General features: G+C 41.8%; 1 protein-coding gene across 1 annotated transcript in view; it reads left to right on the top strand.

The window, feature by feature from the left end:
* Window positions 1-20,104, top strand: part of ATP8A2 (ATPase phospholipid transporting 8A2) — a gene marked incomplete at its 5' end in the record, with an annotated part of 501,820 nt that overhangs the window by 322,939 nt on the left and 158,777 nt on the right. Inside the window, 4 exons of the mRNA XM_081083630.1 lie at window positions 1,753-1,831; window positions 17,309-17,370; window positions 18,170-18,226; window positions 19,812-19,919. Coding sequence (XP_080939756.1) covers window positions 1,753-1,831; window positions 17,309-17,370; window positions 18,170-18,226; window positions 19,812-19,919 — 306 coding nt within the window. The remainder of the gene's footprint in view (window positions 1-1,752; window positions 1,832-17,308; window positions 17,371-18,169; window positions 18,227-19,811; window positions 19,920-20,104) is intronic.

Genomic DNA, 20,104 nt, shown 5'->3' with positions numbered 1-20,104 from the left:
GGATCAGCCATCAGACATGCCCCTCCCCTTTCATAAAGTCCTGCACTTAGGAGGCTGGAGCATTTTTACCACCATTGCTTGTTTTATCATTTAAAAGAAAATATCACTTTAGTTAGTGAATAAAATTGTCCAGATGTGGACACAGAAATTAAGTCAGTCATGGGTTGTTGTTTTTTTTTTCAGTATGGAGAATCAGAAAAGAAAAAACATTAGACAAAAAGGTTCAGGCGATCTTGACAAGAGTCAAGCAGGCGCTGGGTTAGGTGTCACAGAGATTCTGCAGTCATGATGGCTGAGGGGGTCTCACTCCACTGCCAGTCACAGCTGAGAGTGACAGAGCAGTTGCTGCCACCGGCCAGAAGTAAAGAATGTGCCTGGCTTGGCGGAAGAGGCAAAGCTCTGAACGCGCCTGCATTGCTTCATTTCTGGCGGGTTTTGTGCAGGAGGGGATTAGGAAGTTTACACAGAGGTCCACTGCCCTGGTCAGTTACAGTACTGGATTCTGGTTGTGTACATGATTTTTTTGGTAGCCACTGGAGTCTTAGTAAGGAAGACATACAAAATTCTCAAAAAGAGAACAATGTCTGAAGACTTCACTTTAAGCCAGGTATTACTGACAGCCTTCCTTCAGAGCTGCCTTATTTTGGAGCATGCCCGAGACCCGGAAAAATAAAAGGAATTCTATTAGTTCTGGTATGTTTCATACACAGGAGACTTGGATGACTGTGTCAATCCTTGTTTCTGTGATTCTATCAATGGGAAATAATCTATCAATGGCCTATTTGTTCTGCATTATTTACATAAATCAAATCTGTTTTTTACAGAGTTTGAATTCAAAGGCTGTGTAAGGTGCAAAATAAGGAGGGAATGGGCCCTTAAAGGTAATAGAGCTGAGAAGGATCTGAGACTTATTTGCAGGCACCTTGAAGATCTGAGAAGTGGGGGGAGTAGAGTATAGAAGTGAGGGGAAAAGTAAACATTTAAAATGGGAAAATCTCTTTGTCTTATAATTTTTCATTATTTTATGTTGTCCTACCTAGGATTAAACTGTATGACAATTCCCATATCTATCTGTAAATTTTTAAGAAAATTTAATCTGGCTTTAGTAGTTCTATCATCTCCGTGGTTAAACAGATGATTAATGTATTTATGAAACTGTAATTTAGAAGAAAATAAATTTTGCATTCTTTTATTTGACCTTAAAAGTGTTAAGGTAAAGAGAATTTTTAAATGTGCATGATATTAACCAAAATTCTAAAAACTAAAAAGTTGAATGGAGAGATTTAAAGGAGTAAAACAAAAGAGAATGCTGTGTAAGAATTATATTTTAAATGTTTTAATGCTTTCAGAAAACACAGTTTCAGTCTCCTATTGACAATTTTGACCAGATAACCTTTTTCTGGATGATTTTGTTGTCTTTGCTTGTAAAATTTTGGTGTCTTTCTTAAGGTTCTAAAGAAAAAAGTTCATAATTCATTTTTTCAGATGTGGATAGATTGTATATTGGTCTAAGTACATGTGTATATACATTCAGGTCTTTGTACTAAATAATAGTATCTGGAGATCATCCAGTCATTTGTGTGTAAAAAAAGAGGAAATTGTTTTGTTTTGTTTTGTTTAACTTCAAGAATAATATGCTACTCCTGGAGCCCGGCAGCACGCTACCCGTGTCCTTCGCGATGAGGCGTCCGTTGAGTTACTCGAGTCAGAGTTGTGGGCAGTTCCTGACTCCCTCGGTTTGTTTTCCCGCAGGTTTTCTGGGGTCACTGCATCAACGCCTTGGTCCACTCCCTCATCCTCTTCTGGTTTCCCATGAAGGCGCTGGAGCACGGTAATGGCTTCATGATTTCCACTGTCAGCAAGTAGCCTTGTAATCCCTCTCCTGCCAGTTGTTCACAATTTTTTGCCCAGTTCTGCAGACCAAGAGATCACAAGAACAAATCTGAGAAGAAAAACATACCTAAAATCTAATGAGCCCTCGTCTCAGGTTTATAGCTCATAGGTTTCATCCACTCTGGCTCTGAAAACCCATTTTCTTTCCAGTTGCCTGGAGAGCTTAAATCCTAGGAATCCTAAACTTTATTTTTAATAACTGTTTGAGTCAAGGATCTTGAAGGAAAGCACTGTAGTATAATGAAACATCAATGCCTCTTGCCTGTGAGTTTGAAATTTTTTGTTAAGTATTTGGGCTTTCATTTTCTAAGCTACACAAACCTTAAGCAGAGTAACTAAAATCTTTTAGAAGTCTAATTTTAACCTAGTTTCCTGAGTCTTCTCTCCTTGACATATACTTTTCAAGCAAATGTTTGAAGTGTGTTTAAGGATATAGCTCCCGGTGAGTGTAGTCTTCCCTACAGCTAGAAGATGTTTGAGAAAAGCCACTGACTGCATGTGTGCACACTTCTCAATACATCCAAATGTTGCCTCTCACAGAGACAGCTTTTAGTCTCAGAAAACAAAAAGGTATCACAAGAATGCTACTCTTTCATCCCTTTCAAATAGTGATAATTCCCCTGGGAAAAATTACTCCAAATGTTGACTAGACAAGGCCTTTGATTGTTCAGAGACCCAAAGAATATAAAGTTTCCAAGCTTCTTTGTTTCTGTGTCAATGTGTTCTGTGCTTCAAGCAGATATGATTCATCCTCACTGATATTAACCTATTAAATCCTGACAGACAAAATGCATGCACTGCCAGTTTATTCTACCCTATGACCTATTCTTTCCATTTCCTCAGACCTCACATTCAGAGCCCTCTGTGGGACCCTTTGAGGGTCCCTAAGTCTCTAGATCAGAAAATAAAATTTTCTGCTTCTAGCCCCACCCCCAAAGGGACGTTCTAATGTTATCATTTTTGTTTAACTCTAAAGCTTTCCTGTGATTCATCTTTACTCATAGTGGATTTAATTTATCTTGAAATGATTTTTTAGGGGTTTACGAATATGAGTATTGGATATGGTTGGTTTTAGCAGCTCTGACAAGTTAGTGGTAGAAGCAGCCATCATTTTATTAGGAGCGACCGCAGATGGGAAGCAATATGTCTGATAAGCATCAGGACAGTTTTGGTAACTGTTCTTTGGTCCCTGAGCCCAGCCATTTGTGCTTAGGAAGAGACAGTAGATAGTGCAGGTTGACCACAAGTAGTACCTCCAGACCCCGTACCCTTATCATGTAGACATTACACTCTCAGTCTGAAGTGCTTGTCTTTGGACTCTGAGAAGTTTTACAAGATGGTCATTCACTTACCTGCTTCAAAAGGAACTAATATGGCCCCATTTTGCAGTAAAAACATTGGTTTCCTAATCCCGGAGCTATGATTATGTGGTATGAGATTGTGGCTTGTAGTTTATGGTGGAATTGCTGTAGTTCACTAGATTTTGTTACGTAAATCCATTCATTTGCCTTGTGCTGTATGCTTAGAGGATAGACTCCCAACTGTTACTAATATAACCTGATGTATCATCAAGTGAATTTCAAGTTAGCTTCTGCTGCCCTTATCTGCTTCCCTCAGATTCACAGTTTGCCTGACAGTCAGCCAATAGGGTGATTTTTTTTCTTATTTCTATTATTATCATCATCATTGATGTCATCATATGGTTATATTTATTAAGGCTTCAGCATTGAGAATTTTTTCAGTTGTGTTGTAAACAATGGCCTATTGAGTGAAATAGTTTAAGATGAAATAAATTGCAAATATTGTGTATTTGGCATAGAACAAAGGAAGGCCACTGGTTTTCTTGTTTTTTAGTTGACTTCCTCTAACAAATTGCATGAGTATTTTAGAATTAATTGCTAAATTCTCACTATTAGTGCACAGCAAAAATGATTACATCATTGCTCATTAACCTTATTAATTCATGTAATATTTATGTCCAAGACACTGTAATAGATCCTAAGGGTATTAGGAATATAGATCAATGAGGTCTGATTCCAGCACAAGGTAGAAAATAACTGTCTCACATAAAATACAGATAAAGTGCTATCAGATTTCAGAGGGCTGAGAAAGAGATTCCTTTCATTTGGGATTATTAATAATTTGTTAGGGGAGATAACATTTAGGCTTAGCCTGGAAGTCAAGTAGGATTGAGATGTGTAGGAATGGAGGGAGGAGCCAGACAAAGTGGGGAATTTTAGGGCAGATGTGGAAAGCTGAGAAGTTCATCACTTCAAGGGCGGAAGATAATGAAAAGTTTCAGGAAGCAGGCAAAAGCTGGATTGCAGCGGGCTTTGACTGTGAGGTTAAGAAACTGGGACTTAAGGAATTTTTAGGAATTGAAGAGTCAATATGGAATTTAGATTAAGGAGAGTGTTATCAGAGCAATTTGAAAAAAATAATCTATCATGTGAATGATAGAAGGTGGATGACAAGGATACTAGGTGTGTCTCTGGGTATTCCAGGGGAGAGCTTAAGGAGGGTTAAATCCAGGAGATGGGAATGTGTGTATTAAGGAAGAAATAAGTGTTGAGAACTTATTTATTCAGCAAAATCATGACATATCTATGATGGCCTGACAGTGAGTACAATGGATATAAACTCGGCCTATCTTGCCCTCTGGGGGCTTATATAAAGTTAGAGTTGATGATCAGGAATTATGTAAATAATGTTTTATTACTGGCATGCTCTGTCTACAGACTGCAGGTGGAGCTTATAATACAGGGATACAACCTAGTCTAGTGGGTCAAGCAAGAATCTTCTCAAAGGAAGTAATATTTAAGTTCTTGAAAGATGAGAAGGGCGCAATCAAGTGGAGCAGAGGAAAGGTGGGGAGAAAGCATCCCTGGCCAGGACCAAGCAAGCACACAGAGCCTGCACTGAGGAGGAACCTGAGGAGGCTGTCAGCAGTCCAGCTGACCCTTGAACAACACGGATGCTGACCCCCTAGAGCAGTCAAAAAACCACGTAAACTTTTGATTCCTCAAAAATGTATTTACTAATAGCCTACTACTGACTGGAAACCTTACCAATAACATAAACAGGCAATTAACACCTATTTTGTATGTTATATGTATTATGTATTGTATGCATGCAATAAACTAGAGAAAAGGATATAATTAAGAAAATCATAAGAAAGAGAAAATACATTTACAGTTTTTGTTGAAAAAATCCACATATAACTAGACTCATAGTTCAAACCTGTATTCAGGGGTCAACTATCTTTCCAATGGGTGGAGGTGGGAGTGGGGTGGGGGCTGGATTCTAGACTTTATTCAGCCTGTCATGAACCTTTCAGGACACTGAGCATCCCTGGCCTGGACAGTAAATGTCATCGGCACTCCCCTCTTTCCCTGCCCTTGTGCAACTATAAACCAAAACATGTCTCCACACATTTCCAACTTCCCCTCTGGGGTCAGCACAGCACCCCTTGTCAAGAGAGCTATGGCACGGGTGGGGGGCAGGGGGAGGAGTATGGATGGTGGGAAGGAGTGGCTGGAAAAGGGGGTAAAGAAGTTAGGTGATGATAAGGTCACAAAAACCCAGGTGAGGACTTTTTCTCAGTGAAGGGTTTAAGGTCACAGAGTTACACGGTGGAGTTTGCACATGTAAGATTGGCAAGAGAGCATGGGGTTATGGGGGGGGGGGGGGGACGGGGTGAGGAGTCGTAGAGAAGTCAGTGGTGGAAATCAAGAAAGTTTGCACGTTTGAAAAGACCGAGATATGGCATCTGATTGGATTTCTTATTAATGGGCACTGATTGACTGCCCTAGGTACACATGAGTCAGTTACACTTAGAACTGCCATTTAGAAGCATGTGTTCACCCCGCCCCCAGAGTAGCATAGGAGCATGGCACCAATTTGAGACAGCCTGGGGCACTTTTGAAGCATTGAAAGGGATCTTGGTCTAATAGAAAGTTGCCTTTAGGCCTCCCTCTGTCCTGCCAGTCCTGCCTGAAGCTGTCCCTCAGACACTGCCCCAAACTCAAAGCCTGCGGAGTTTTGCTTGACTGGGCACCACAGTCACAAGGGTAGCTTCATGTCATTGTTTCATACTATGTGGGTTGTGTCATAAAGACAGTGAATTTTACCAAAATTCTCTCCTCACTGTCCATGGTGAGAGTCTTAAGTACATGTCAGTGCTGTTCACTTGAGCACATAATTGTTGGGAAGAAATCTTTTTGAGAAGGTGTGAGTACATTGTTCATTCCTTAGAAAGCTTCCAAGAATTTTGCTTTGCTTATTTTTGCATGGTTTTGGATAGACTTTACAAAGCACTCCTTTCCTGATGGAGTTTGTGATGATTCATTTCAAGTTTCAAAATAAATTTTTCCACTCAAGCAATTCAGTAAATCAGATTTCTTCCAACCATCACAACTTTACGGTTACTCCCATGGCCTGCCTGCAGCTCCCACCCTTTGATCTGAACAGTGAGTGTAGTTTAAAACCAGAGAAGTCACCTTCATAGGCACCAAAATTCATCAGGAGCCTTGGTTTCAGGCCACACTTAGGTTTTCCATTGGCGTATTCCATCTGCATATTTGAGCAACCCTCCTTGAAGAGGAATGTGGTTATTGGCAAAAGAATGTAAAATCAGTTTTCATTTTTAAAAAAGGAAATTTTCCAATTTTTCTTGATGAAATGTAAGAAGGAGGTGATCGGAAAGAGACTACTGAATACTTACTAGCAGAAAAATTTTTCAAAAATATGTGTTCTGGATTGCTCACAGTCCATACCCTTAGAACCATTCCCACCCACTTCCAGACGAAAAAATACCATATGGATACTTATTATATTGGCACTAATTAAGCAACAAGGTTTCTCAACATTTTGGGAGAATTTTATGCTTTTTAATAAATATGCTACTGGAAGATTAGGCATGTTTTATAAACTGAAATAATGCATGTGCATAAAATGAAACATAGTGTACTTCTCTCTGTGGCATTATTGGGTCATTTTAGCTTGAACTGTTTATGGCCTAAACCTGTTACTATACACTTGGCTATCTCATATCATGTAAACCCTGATGGTTTGCATTGTTTTACATTAAGCGCAATTTGAGCAAGGCCACCATTGTTCTCTGAGGTTGCACCTTCTTAAACTCAGCATTCACTCATTATAAAGAAAAAGACAATGATTATGTTCTTTATGCCAGGCCAGTACCGGTTTCTGGGCATACAGTCACGTGTATAACAGGCACATTCCCTGCCCTTATGGAACTTACACCTACGGAAGGCAAGCTTGCACAATGAGAAGTATTGCAAAAGAAAAAAGGTCAAGGTCAAATGTATGTATTCCAAGGAAAGCTAACCTGGTCCCATTGAGTTTTAAGGCTTTCTTCCAGGAGGATGTGACAGCAGAGTTAAAGGATGAGTATCAGTGAGCCAGGTAAAGGGTAGAGAGAAAAGGGATGTGGGATAGCCTGGTTGAGAGTGTGATTTCAAGTGCAGAAGGCATATGTGGATGGCGGTGGGGAACACAGTGTGAGAGTCAGATTGCCTTGGGATGACAGTGATGGAGACAAGGACATCAGACCTCCCAAGCTTTGGGGGATTTTTGAGTCTTTGTATTATAAGTTTAATGGAAGCCACTGATAAGCAGAGAGCCATATTTCTGATTTATTTTAATGTAACCACACTGGGAGGATGACTGTTGGAGTCCAGGCTGGCTGCTGCCTGGTCTACTGTAGTGACAACAGCAGTGGAGAGAAGTAGAGGGACTAAAGGGCTGCTTTGGAGGTAAAGTTGGAAGAATTCAATATCACATTAATGAATCTTCCCTAATCTACCCAATTGTAATATGTTCTAAACCCTTCAAAAGAGTAGCTGTTGCAGTCACAAAGTTTACCAACAAAATACTATATTTTAAAGTCAGGTACATGAAACCATAAATTGACATTTTGTTCCCCTTTAAGTCACTGACCGTACTGTGTACAGATTTTAAAAGATCTAAAATAAAGATCCAGAGATGAACATTAAATACTAAATGGGGGGGAAGGGAGGATAGTAGCTCCACGTGGCCTCTGCCATCTGGAAAACCTTCTGAGAGGCCAGCACCGTGCGGAGGACGCTCACAAAATCCTGCAGCATATAAATGAGTGAGTGGAACTTGCTCACTAAAAACTAGAAAGACAGGGCACTCTAGGAGCTTTTCGATTTATACAAATGAAACTACAGCTTATAAATCTAAATAACTAGTATAATACACTTAAAATAAGACCAGGTTTCCAAATTCAAAATACATTTTTTTTCCTGTTTTTTTTTAATATTTTTTATTGATTAAGATATTACATATGTGTACCCTCTAACCCCCCCCCCCCCACTCATCCTCTCACCCCCCCGTTGTCCGTGTCCATTGGTTAGGCCTATATGCTTGCATATAAGATCTTTCCCCCTTGCCCCCACCCTCCCCTACCTTCCCTCCAAGGCCCGACAGTCCAATCAAAGCCTCTCCGTCTCTGGGTCAGTCCTTGTTCATCAGTTTATGCTGTTCATTATATTCCACAAATAAGTGAGATCTTGTGGTATTTATCCGCTCTCCAGTTCCATCCATGCTGTGGCAAATGGTAAGAGTTCCTTTTTCTTCTTCCTCTTCTTAAAGAATACCTTTCAGCATTTCATATAATGCTGGTTTGGTGGTGATGAACTCCTTTAGCTTTTTCTTTTTTCTTTTTTTTTTTTTTTTAATTAAATCTTTATTGTTCAGATTATTACATTTGTTCCTCTTTTTTCCCCCCATAACTCCCCTCCTCCCAGTTCCCGCCCCACCCTCCGCCCTCACTCCCCACCCACTGTCCTCATCCATAGGTGCACGATTTTTGTCCAGTCTCTTCCCGCATCTCCCACACCCCTTTCCCCCCCAAGAATAGTCAGTCCATTCCCTTTCTATGTCCCTGATTCTATTATAATCACCAGTTCATTCTGTTCATCGGATTATTTATTCACTTGATTCTTAGATTCACTTGGTGATAGATGCATATTTGTTGTTCATAATTTGTATCTTTACCTTTTTCTTCTTCTTCCTCTTCTTAAAGGATACCTTTCAGCATTTCATATAATCCTGGTTTGGTGGTGATGAACTCCTTTAGCTTTTCCTTATCTGTGAAGCTCTTTATCTGACCTTCAATTCTGAATGATAGCTTTGCTGGATAAAGTAATCTTGGTTGTAGGTTCTTGGTGTTCATCACTTTGAATATTTCTTGCCACTCCCTTCTGGCCTGCAAAGTTTCTGTTGAGAAATCAGCTGACAGTCGTATGGGTATTCCCTTGTAGGTAACTGAGTTTCTTTCTCTTGCTGTTTTTAAGATTCTCTCTTTGTCTTTTGCTCTTGGCATTTTAATTATGATGTGTCTTGGTGTGGTCCTCTTTGGATTCCTTTTGTTTGGGGTTCTCCGCGCTTCTTGGACCTGTAAGTCCATTTCTTTCACCAGGTGAGGGAAGTTTTCTGTCATTATTTCTTCAAATAGGTTTTCAATATCTTGCTCTCTCTCATCTTCTGGCACCCCTATAATTCTGATGTTGGTACGCCTGAAGCTGTCCCAGAGGCTCCTTACACTATCCTCGCATTTTTGGATTCTTTTTTCATTTTGCTTTTCCGGTTGGGTGTTTTTTGCTTCCTCGCATTTCAAATCATTGACTTGATTCTTGCGCTCCTCTGTTCTGCTGTCGGGAGTCTGTATAATATTCTTTATTTCAGTCAGTGTATGCTTAATTTCTAGTTGGTTCCCCAATATAACATCGAGGGTCTCATTAGTTTTCTTATAGATCTCATTAAGTTTATCGGCGGCTTCTAAACAGTTCTTGAGAGACTTAAAAGTGTGGTTCTGAACTCTAGATCTTCCATTGACAATTTTGTCCTGTTTCTTTGTCTCCGCATTTTGTTATGCTTCTTTGGTGCACCCCCTAGTGGTCTTTGTTCGTGGTTTTATAGTTAAATCTTGATTGTTGTAGCTAATTCCAGGGAGGGTTTGACCTCCAGGCCAAGTGGCTATGAGAATCAGCTGTGTCTGCAGTGAGAGAACTTCTGTCCCCTAGGGAGGTGCTAATCCAGCCTTTGCCTGAGGCTATCCGGCAAATGCCTGTGTGCAGGGCTTGGGCGGGGCAGGTCGCACAGGATCAACAGGGTGGGCCGGAGAGAGCAGTTATGGCCGCTCTCAGTCCTGTCCCCAGGGGCTCTACCTCTCTGAGTCCCAGCACCCGCTGCAAAGCTCGGAGAGAAAGCTGCACTCGCTCTGACCGAAGCCAGGCAGTCCCGCTTCTCCCGTTTGAGTCTGGGTCCCTAAAGACTCGCCCGGATCTGGAGCTCAGAGTCTGTGACTCCCTCCCGATTGAAAACACCAACCGCGCCCTCCGCCGCTAGCGCGGAGCCTCAGACTTTCACTTCAGCACTGCGCCTCCTCTGAGTGTCTGTATGCGTTTCTCTTTCCTCCTAGTTGTAGGACTTCCACTCAGCCAGCGTTCCAGTGGTTTTGGGTGATGTCCGTTCCGTCTTTTAGTTTCACTTTTGAAGTAGTTGTTCAAAGCAGCAAACTCCGGCGTTAACCTATGCCGCCATCTTGGTTCTCCCATGGGTTCCTTTAGCTTTTTCTTATCCGTGAAGCTCTTTATCTGACCTTCCATTCTGAATGCTTTAAACACAGTGGACTGGTAGATACAGCTCTGGAGATGTCCTGCCCACACATCTATAGCACTGCTGTTTGGAAACACAGTTTGGTTGGAAGGGCCATTATTTCCATTCTGTTAAATATTTCTTAGGTTTCAGTGTCTCTTTTAATAAACTCTACATTACATGTATTTTAAAGAGTTGGATTTAGTGTAATGTTATAGGAAGTGTGAGCCAGAGTACCCAGATTTGGCCCTTATAACTTTATCAGGAAGTTGAATCAAGGTGTGTTAGCCAGGGTGGGAATAGCTGCTACAACAAACAATCCCAAATCCCAGGGGCTTACCCAATAAAGGCTTATTTCTTACTCATGTCACTACCAAATGGAGGACTGCATTGTTCATAGGTGTAGTTACCATATTTTCTGTATTTTTGATGCTCTGACATTAGGAGCCTTGATCCTGGAGAGACTATCCCTCCCAGTGTTAACAAATTCCTACAGAGAGCAAATTACTTCCTTGCAAGATCAAAGCAACCAGCCTAGAACCCACACCCCCACCATCTCCTTTATCAAACTCCCACACACCAAGCCAATATCCTCCTGACCTAAACCCTGGGGCCAGGAACCAGACAACTATGGACTGCCTTAAACCCAGCGCCTGAGGAAATTATTAAACTATTTAATCCTAGGCTAACACAGCATACCTACCCTGCCCTGCCCATTTCCTTCCTTGAAAACTGTAATAAGGGCTCTGGGCCATGCTCTTCCCTCTGCCTCCTTGACCAACCCTGGTGCTTCTGCATGTAGCCCTGCATGGTGTCCTGTGCCTCCTGTTTCTGGGGATCTGTAAGTGTAAATTTTTTCCTCTTGGCATTTCCATGTGTGCGTGTCTTACTGTGCCTGAGTAAAATAAAACTGGGTCCAATTCAATACAATGGGACTCCATTTAGTGCATGGCCCCTGAGTTTACCCTCAGCCTTAACACTGTAAGGGAGACAATCAGGAGCAGCATAGCTTGTTCTTAACCGTCTCTGGCAAGAAGTGAGCCATCACTTCTGCTCATGTCTGAGTGGCAACAAGTAGTTTCAGGGCTCCAACTGGGTACCAGGGACTGGGGAATGCTATTTAGCTGGGCACCCGAGCATAAGCAAAGAGTCTATGGCCTCATAAAGTGGCTGTTTAACATTGGCAATTGAGTGTACTTTCCATCCTCTTTACTTCCTTTTAAAAATCTATTTTTAGTAAACAAGTGAAAAAAGAAAAATATTGAAACTTGAGTTTCATATTCATCAAAAATGGCCATAGAGAAGAGAAAATCTAGCAAAAGGCTTATATAACCAGGAACTTAACCCAACGTTGGTTATAAATGTAATTATAATCACTAACACTTGAATAAACTCTACCTTTTATAGACTCTTTCCGATATTTTTTACTACTCTTTACAGAGAAAGGAAAAAATAAATTTTCTCTTCATGAAAACATAGTGTTGGAAGCAGAAAACCTCATTTCACTTACTGTTCAGGCAGTACAAGCATTTGAACAGAATGGGTTCTAAAAGTTTGTAAATTTGTTATGTGAAACTTGGAATACATTTTCACTGTTGAGATTAATCTAAGAGTAGCTGGTTGGCATTGTACCTCCTCTGAACCTTTAAAATCTTAAAAGGGCCCAGAAGTGAGGTCGAGAAAGGCAGCCTGATAATATTCAGGAATTGGGGCTGCTCTGAACAAGTGCTTCTGAAAGATCTCTAAGCAAAAGGGCAGGAGAGGGAAAGCAGGAGATGCTGGGCATCTGCTCTCCAACCCAAATTCTTGGCACATGCCTCGATGTCAAGGGAATGGTGCCACCTCCACCTTAATTCTCCCCACTGAGTCACATGTGCTCGTCGAGCTTCCTGTGGTGGTTAGTTCATGTGCTCCATGGATTCTTACTACATTCAAAATACACCTATAAATCCACCCCATCTGTTTTCCTGATTATTAAATCCGATCCTCTCTGACTGTACTGTGCTATGCTATAACGTTGTCTTCAAATTTTGCTTTTTGTCAAAACCGTTTCTGAGTAGATTTTTGTGGTTTAGCTGGGTAATGAGGTAATGTTTTTAATGAGCATTTAATTGAAATGGCATCTTTATAAATGTCATCAGCCTAGCCCTTTGGAATATTCTGAAGTAAGTTCCTTGATCATTCTGTCTGTTAGGAAAATGAGACATACTTTTCTTACAAACCCTGGGTTTTCCCGCAATTATTTTCAAAGAGGTTTTTGCATGCAGCATTTGGGCTGCCACTGCTAATGTGGGGGGCTATGTGGTTTTGTCCCAATTGTCCACAATAGTCTGTGTCAGTGACTGTGTTTCTAAACCTTATTTGGCTAATCCTACATTATGTTGGATCCAACCAGATTCTGCAAATAATATCAGCCTGGGAGAACCGGCTTAACCACTGCTGTGGGTCAGTGGATCCTGAAGCCGTAGCATTACCTGGGCCTCTAAGACACACACTGGCTGTAGGCAACGCCCTCCTCTCTCTTTTCAGCCCTCAAAGGGGTGAATCTGATCCTGGATTTGCAAAAGACTGACAGCTCAGATTGTTCAGTTAAATGCCAGCTGTTCTTGATGCAACAGGCAGTTAATGACTCCTTCTTGCCCCTCCTCTTGCTGGTAGCCTTTGTGTACTAATGATGGGTTTGGTCAGGCTGGTTAACATAAGGAAACAAAGGTTTGGTGAGATCACAGCTCTCCACATGCACTTTTGGTGGATCTCTTATAGGGACCTTCTTAGAGCCTTGCAGGGCTTGGCACCTGCTGACCTCAACACCTGGCACCTAGTACCTCAGCCCCACCCCACGTCGGCTGCTCACCATCCCATTGGGGCAGGATGGAGTCAGGCTGGAGCCCCCCTCCAGACCTCTATGCAGGCTGAGTCCCTTTTTTCGCCGGAATTGTCCTTTCCCTTCTCACTGCCCCCTTCCTCCCAAATATCCATCTATCCCGTCCCATGCTGCTTTGTCTGAAGTAATGTTCTTGCTACATTTACATAGATGGGGTGGAATGATGTTTGGAAGGCTGGCTTGGGGAACCTAACTACTGACCTTGGTTTGGGGGTTCTTTTTCCTCTATCAAAAAACATCAAGGGAATTTTCAATATCTGACTAAAAGTAAAACAGCTAAACTATAGGAGAGATACTTTCCTGACTAGAGTGTTGGAGTCACCACAGTACTGTTAGCACTAAGCAAAGTGGGAAGAAATAATTTAGCAGAAACAACCTTTAGGAGTAAACCTGGAAAATCAAAGCAAGCTTTTCCAGGCTGGGGTTACCAGCAAGCTGTAGCTCATTAATGCATTCATACACAAATGATTTCATAGGACTTCTGATCTCTCCTTCAGGGGTATGCTATTGGCAAGTTTTAACAAGGAATGATACCCACAGGGATTTGCCTCTAAAACATTTGAAATATAACCTGTAAGAGAGAAATCCATTCCATGGGATTTTCTGAGACAGGGTGTACAGAGTGGTAACTTGTGACTTGTTTAGAAGATGCATCTTTTCAGAAGTGCTTGGCATGTCCCGAACCTCAAGTTGGTTTGGGAGTTCCTCCTCCAACAAATAAATTATTTCCAGATGATATTAGTTTGACTGGGACAAGAGACACTCTTTCCTAAGCAGAATACTAAAATGTGATGGTGAGTTATCCTTCTGAAATGAACTAAAAGGTTAGGTTAATTCTGTCTTTATTACAGTTAGTTTAAGTATATTTAAATGATCTCAAGGTCAACATTTTACTTAATGCCAGTAGCACTTTGCTATCATGACAAGTAGAAATGAATGCATAATAAAACTTTAGAAGCTACATTTTGGAAGGATCCTTTGGTTTCCCCACATGTTCCTCCTGCCCATGCCAAACTGCCCACAGAGTGTTCAGGGGTCTTAAGGGTCTCCATGGAGGCTTTCTCCTCCTAAGTGAGCCATCAGTCCTGTTGGTAATCAGAGTTTACCCCTTTTGAAGGCCACCAAGCATTGAGGGATTTTTAAATTAATTGAAATATAAACAACTATAGCAGCCAGTGGCTGCCATGTTGGACACAGCCTGCACACCACCAGTGCCACCCTCCTGGGAAGATTGCTATAATCATTCCTATACCAGCATTGCACTTATTGTTACTCCAGTTTGGGTAGTCCAAGATCTGTTCTCCCATAAAAGCTAGACTATTTCTTTAAGAGCATCACTCATACCAGTTTACTCCCTGCTCAGAATCCTCCAGTGATTTCCTATCACAATCCTAATATATAAAAACCCAGGGTCCATAACAACCACAGATTTAACCGACCAGAAGTCAGTCCTGCCGTCAGTGCTGGGTTTGCCAGGGCGACCCAGCACTGACTGCTGCTGCTGCGGGTGCTGCGACCCAGCACTGACTGCCGAGGGGGCTGAGGATCAGGCCCGGAGAGAGGCCTGAAGAAAGAGGCAGGGTCTGACCCATGGCAGCTTTTGATCAGCCGTTGCCTCTCTCTTTCTCTCTGGGCTTAGCCAGCAGCTGCGCCTCTGTTTCTCTCCGGTCAGGGTGGGGTCTGCTGATCAGCCCCACCTCTCTAATCAGGCCCAGAGATAGGCCTGGAGACGCTGACTGGCTAGAAACTGACCAATCATAACCAAATCTGGGTGAAGTGCGAGGAGCCAATGGCTGCCTAAGAGGTGGAGCTTTTGACGTTGACTGGCATAGAAACCGACCAATCAGAACCTAATCTGGGTGAACTGTGAAAGCAGAACCTAAGGTGGGGGGTGAGGAGGGATTTTAAGGGCAACAGCTGTTTGGTGTAAGGTGTAAGAAAGCAGTTCAATTTTTTAATGACTGGTTTGGCAGTATAGTGCATATGGCTGGCTATCAGTCCAGATATAGGGATTATGTATTTTTGTCTGCAAAGAGCATCTCCTCCTGCTGAAAAAGGCTTTCCTCCTCCCCCTATTTAAGCAATCCTATCCTATATAATCTATCTATACTAATAAAAGGGCTAATTAGACCGGGTCAACCGGCCATCTTCCAGATGTCAACTTCCTTCCAGACAAAGCCATGATGGTGGGGGCCGAGGCAGAGAGAGCAGTTGGGGGCAAGATCAAGCCTGCAGGAGAGGGCAGTTGGGGGCAATCAGGCAGGGAGAGGAGAGTAGTTATTATTGAGATCAGGCCAGCAGAGGAGGGTTGTTGGGGGTGAGATCAGGCGATCAGGGGAGGGTATTTGGGGGCAACCAGGGCGGCAGGGGAGGGCAGTTGGGGGTGAGATCAGGCTGGCAGGGGAGGGCAGTTAGGGGTGATCAGGCAGGCAGAGGCAGTTGGGGGCAAGATCAGGCCGGCAGGGGAGGGCATTTAGGGGTGATCAGGCAGGGCAGCAGAGGCAGTTAGGGGCGATCAGTGGATAAAGTGTCAGCCTGCAGACTGAAGGGTCCTGGGTTCAATTCCAGTCAAGGGCATATGCCTGGTTGTGGCTCAATCCCCAATAGGGGGCATGCAGGAGGCAGCCAATCAATGATTCTCTATCATCATTGATGTTTCTATCTCTCTCTCCCTCTCCCTTTCTCTCTGAGTCAATACCACTTTATTAAAATAAATAAAAATAAAATGTCACATTTATTATTAAAACAATCTTAGGGCCATTTACTGAAAAGTAAACCTCCACAATTTTGAATAGCTATTTGGTAATACATCAACTTGTTACCTTCTTGGTTAATTTAGCCTCTCCCTTATTTTTTTGAACTTTTCCCTTCCTATTTATTTATTTATTTATTTATTTATTTATGTTAATCCTCACCCAAGGATATTTTTCCATTGATTTTTAGAGAGAATGGAAGGGAGGGGGAGAGACAGAGAGAAAGAATGTGAGATAAATGCATTGATTGGTTGCCTCCTGCAAGTGGCCCTGTCAGGCCGGGGTTGAGCCTGAAACTAAAGTAGGTGCCCTTGACTGGAATTAAACCCGGCACCCTTCAGTCCCTGAGCCAATGCTCTATCCACTAAGCCAAATCAGCTAGGGCTCTCCTTCTTCCCTTTTAATGAAATCCTACCTAAGCTTCTAGTCTCTCTTTACCACCTCCTCTCCCTAAGCTTTGAGATCATTCCTTTTAAAGTCTGTGGTCATTGTCTCTCTCCCCCTCCTCCCCCTCCTCCTCCTCCTCCTCCTCCTCCTCCTCCTCCTCCTCCTCCTCCTCCTCCTAGGATAACCCTTATGTTCCCCACTCTAGAATCAGGAAGAAGGGCATGCCCTGGTGCTAGGTGCCGGGTTCCAGGATTACCAGATTCTACCTGTGACGACACTTGATTATTATGGTGTTTTAGAAAACTAAGCAGATTTTAATTCTTTAATAAGATTCTTCAACAAGCACATGGGTAAATCCCTGAGCCCAATTATGTGTGGATTGAAATTTTGAACACAAAAACTCCTGTATACTTGGCCGGTAGGCCACAGGTCTGAATTTGAGCATAAAACAAAATAAAAGGAGATTGGCCATTCAAAGAAACCATTCCCGATCTTAACATAGGCTTTGACTCCTCTGGATAAAAACTGGCATTTTCACAGCAGGCTAGCTGACTTGAATTAGATAATTCTATTTTGTTTGGTTCATTTGGAGAAAATACACAAAAATAATTCAGAATCACAGACATAATTTTGGAAATTCCTTTATGTGCTGACACATATTTTTAAAGTTTTGCTTTTATATTCTGAATAAAATAGACTGCAGTGCTGTCCTCCGGAGGTTAGTAGTAACTTCTTTGTTTTTCAGACACTGCGTTGGCCAACGGTCATGCCACAGACTATTTATTTGTTGGAAATATTGTTTACACGGTAAGTTTATTTCTCTGTGTACTGAGCCATTCTTAAATAGCACAGGTGTGGACTCTGCTTCTCAAAACCCTTTATATAAAGCTGTTCTCATTATCATTTATTTCTGATCATTAAATTATATATTTTAGAATCCTTAAAGCTCAGAATGGTTGTGAAATGCTGACCTCATTTTCTGGTGAAGATTAAGCAGGGTCACGGTTTCTGCACAATGATGAACAGATTTCCCCATTCTGTAAATGGCCATTCCAGGTCTGCCTATGTGGGGGGTGGGGAGGAAGTGGGGGAGGGGAGGGAGGGACACTGAAGAAGGTGATTTCTCCCAAGTTAAATAAAGAGCAAAATTAACTATTACTTGTGAGAAGACAACCACTAAAATGAGGGCTTTTCTTGAAGTAAATCTGTCTGTGGTCCCTAAAACTAGCCCCTAGGGCAGCGGTTCTCAACCTGTGGGTCGCAACCCCTTTGGGGGTCACACGACCCTTTCACAGGGGTCACCTAAGACCATCGGAAAACACATATATAATTACATATTGTTTTTGTGATTAATCACTATGCTTTAATTATGTTCAATTTGTAACGATGAAATTGGGGGTCACCACAACATGAGGAGCTGCATTAGAGGGTCACGGCATGAGGAAGGTTGAGAACCACTGCCCTAGAGCATTAGCACCGAGATGGCACTTGCCCAGTGCAGCTGCCTTGGAGGAACTGCCTCGGAGAGGATACTTGGGATGCCTCCTGGAAAGTAACTAACTCACGAAGAATAATACCATCTCCCAAATGCCTCTTTCCTTCACAGTATGTTGTTGTCACTGTTTGTCTGAAAGCTGGTTTGGAGACTACAGCTTGGACTAAAGTAAGTTTTCTCTAGAATTATTTCTCTATTTACTCTAGATATTTTTCCTGGTATGATACTCTTTTTAAGCCTTGGAAAAACAGTAAGCAATGTCCAACTGTCTTATTTTATTTTGCATGTAAAAATGTGGTTTGATCTTTATCAGGGCAAATTTGCAATCCAAAGTTTTCTGATGATTCATTTGCTTGGCACTTAATAAAGCTCTATTAACAGTAATCTCATTACAAATGTATATGCACATTGTAAAAAAAAAAAAAAATACAAAATACAGGCCAAAAAGGAGAATTTTTAATTTCTATAACTTTACCATCAAGAGATATATGACCACTTTGCTATATGAATTTCTAGACTTTGTTCTATGTGTTTTTAAAAGATAATGCTTTATAGAACATAGAGCTTTGTCATCTTTTTCACTTAAAAATACATTACAATCATTTTCCATCCCTTGGGTTATACTACTATAAAATCATTGTTCATTATTAGAGTATTAAGTCTTACCAATATTCCATAACTTACTTAATTAGACCCCATTTTAGACATTTTGTTTATTTCCAATGTTTGGAGATTATACCATTAGTTTCATGATTGTCTGTCACTGCTTTTTAAATAGGCTCCCAATTCTGTGCTGAGACAATGGGAATGAGTGGGAGATTAATGTCAAAACAGGGAACCTCTTAAGAAACAATGGCAATTAATCCAGGTGAGAGGAGATAGTGGTTTAGCCCGAGACTTTAAAGGAGGAGGTAGTAAGAAGTGTTGATTGGGGTGACATTGGTTCACAAAATCATACAGGTTTCAAATGTGTAACTCAACAGAACAAGATCTGCATACTGCACCAGGCACCCACTGCCCCAAGCACAGTCTCTTTCTGTTCCCATTTATCCCCCCTTTGCCCTCCTGCACCTACCCTCACCACCTCCTTTTCCCTCTGGCTATCAACACACTGTTGTCTGTTCTATGTTTCATATATATGTTTTTTATACCTTCTTTCATCCACTCCCCTACCTCCCCCCATTTCCGATACCTGTCAGTCTGTTCCATGTATCCATTGAGAATCATGATATTAAGAGTACAAATAACAAATAATTCACAACTCAGTAGATGGTTAAAGGGGCATCATAAGATGTAATATCCATTCCAGATTTTTTTAAAAAGTTACAGTATTTGGAAAATGAAAAGAACAATGCCTCAAAATGGTAAATAAAAACATATTATTTGTTTTGTCTGTTCAGTATTCTGTTACTAAACTAATGAGACCTTGTTTTATATAGCTCCAAATTGGAGCAACTGGTGAGGAATAAGACGGGCCTTCTAATACTATGGGTGGATCTAGAGGAAGATCAGCTGTGGTGGCCAAATCACCTTTGTCTTCAGGGTAGTTTGGAGCCACTAGTCATTTGAACTCATTGTTAAACATTTGGAGACAAGGAAATTGGAAGAGTGAATTCTCCAATGACTTCAGAGTCGTAGGAATCTTCCCATAAGGAAGGCTAGCTTGGACACAGAGGTTGTGCAGCTGGTGGAGTCAGGTGGCTCTCCTGTGCCAGTGGGGCGGCCCTGCCTGAGTATGTGTTTTCTTCTGCAGTTCAGTCACCTGGCTGTCTGGGGAAGCATGCTGATCTGGCTGGTGTTTTTTGGCATCTACTCAACCATCTGGCCCACCATTCCTATTGCTCCAGATATGAAAGGACAGGTCAGTGCTACTAACTCTGAGTGGACTTCCTGTGTCTCATGAAATGATTCTTTCCTGTGTGGGGGCTTTCTGTGTCTCATGATAATGATGAACTTCAGGAGAGTTGGTGTGCCTCTTGCCATAGAAATGTATCAGGAGGGAAACAAACCAAATCAAAGCACCTGGAAGTGGTTGTCCGGTCCACA

Source organism: Myotis nattereri (assembly GCF_964212035.1).
Source record: "Myotis nattereri genome assembly, chromosome: 2".
Taxonomy (NCBI): Eukaryota; Metazoa; Chordata; class Mammalia; order Chiroptera; family Vespertilionidae; genus Myotis; species Myotis nattereri.
Note: the sequence above shows the minus strand (reverse complement) of the source record. Positions and strands in the feature narration are given on the sequence as shown.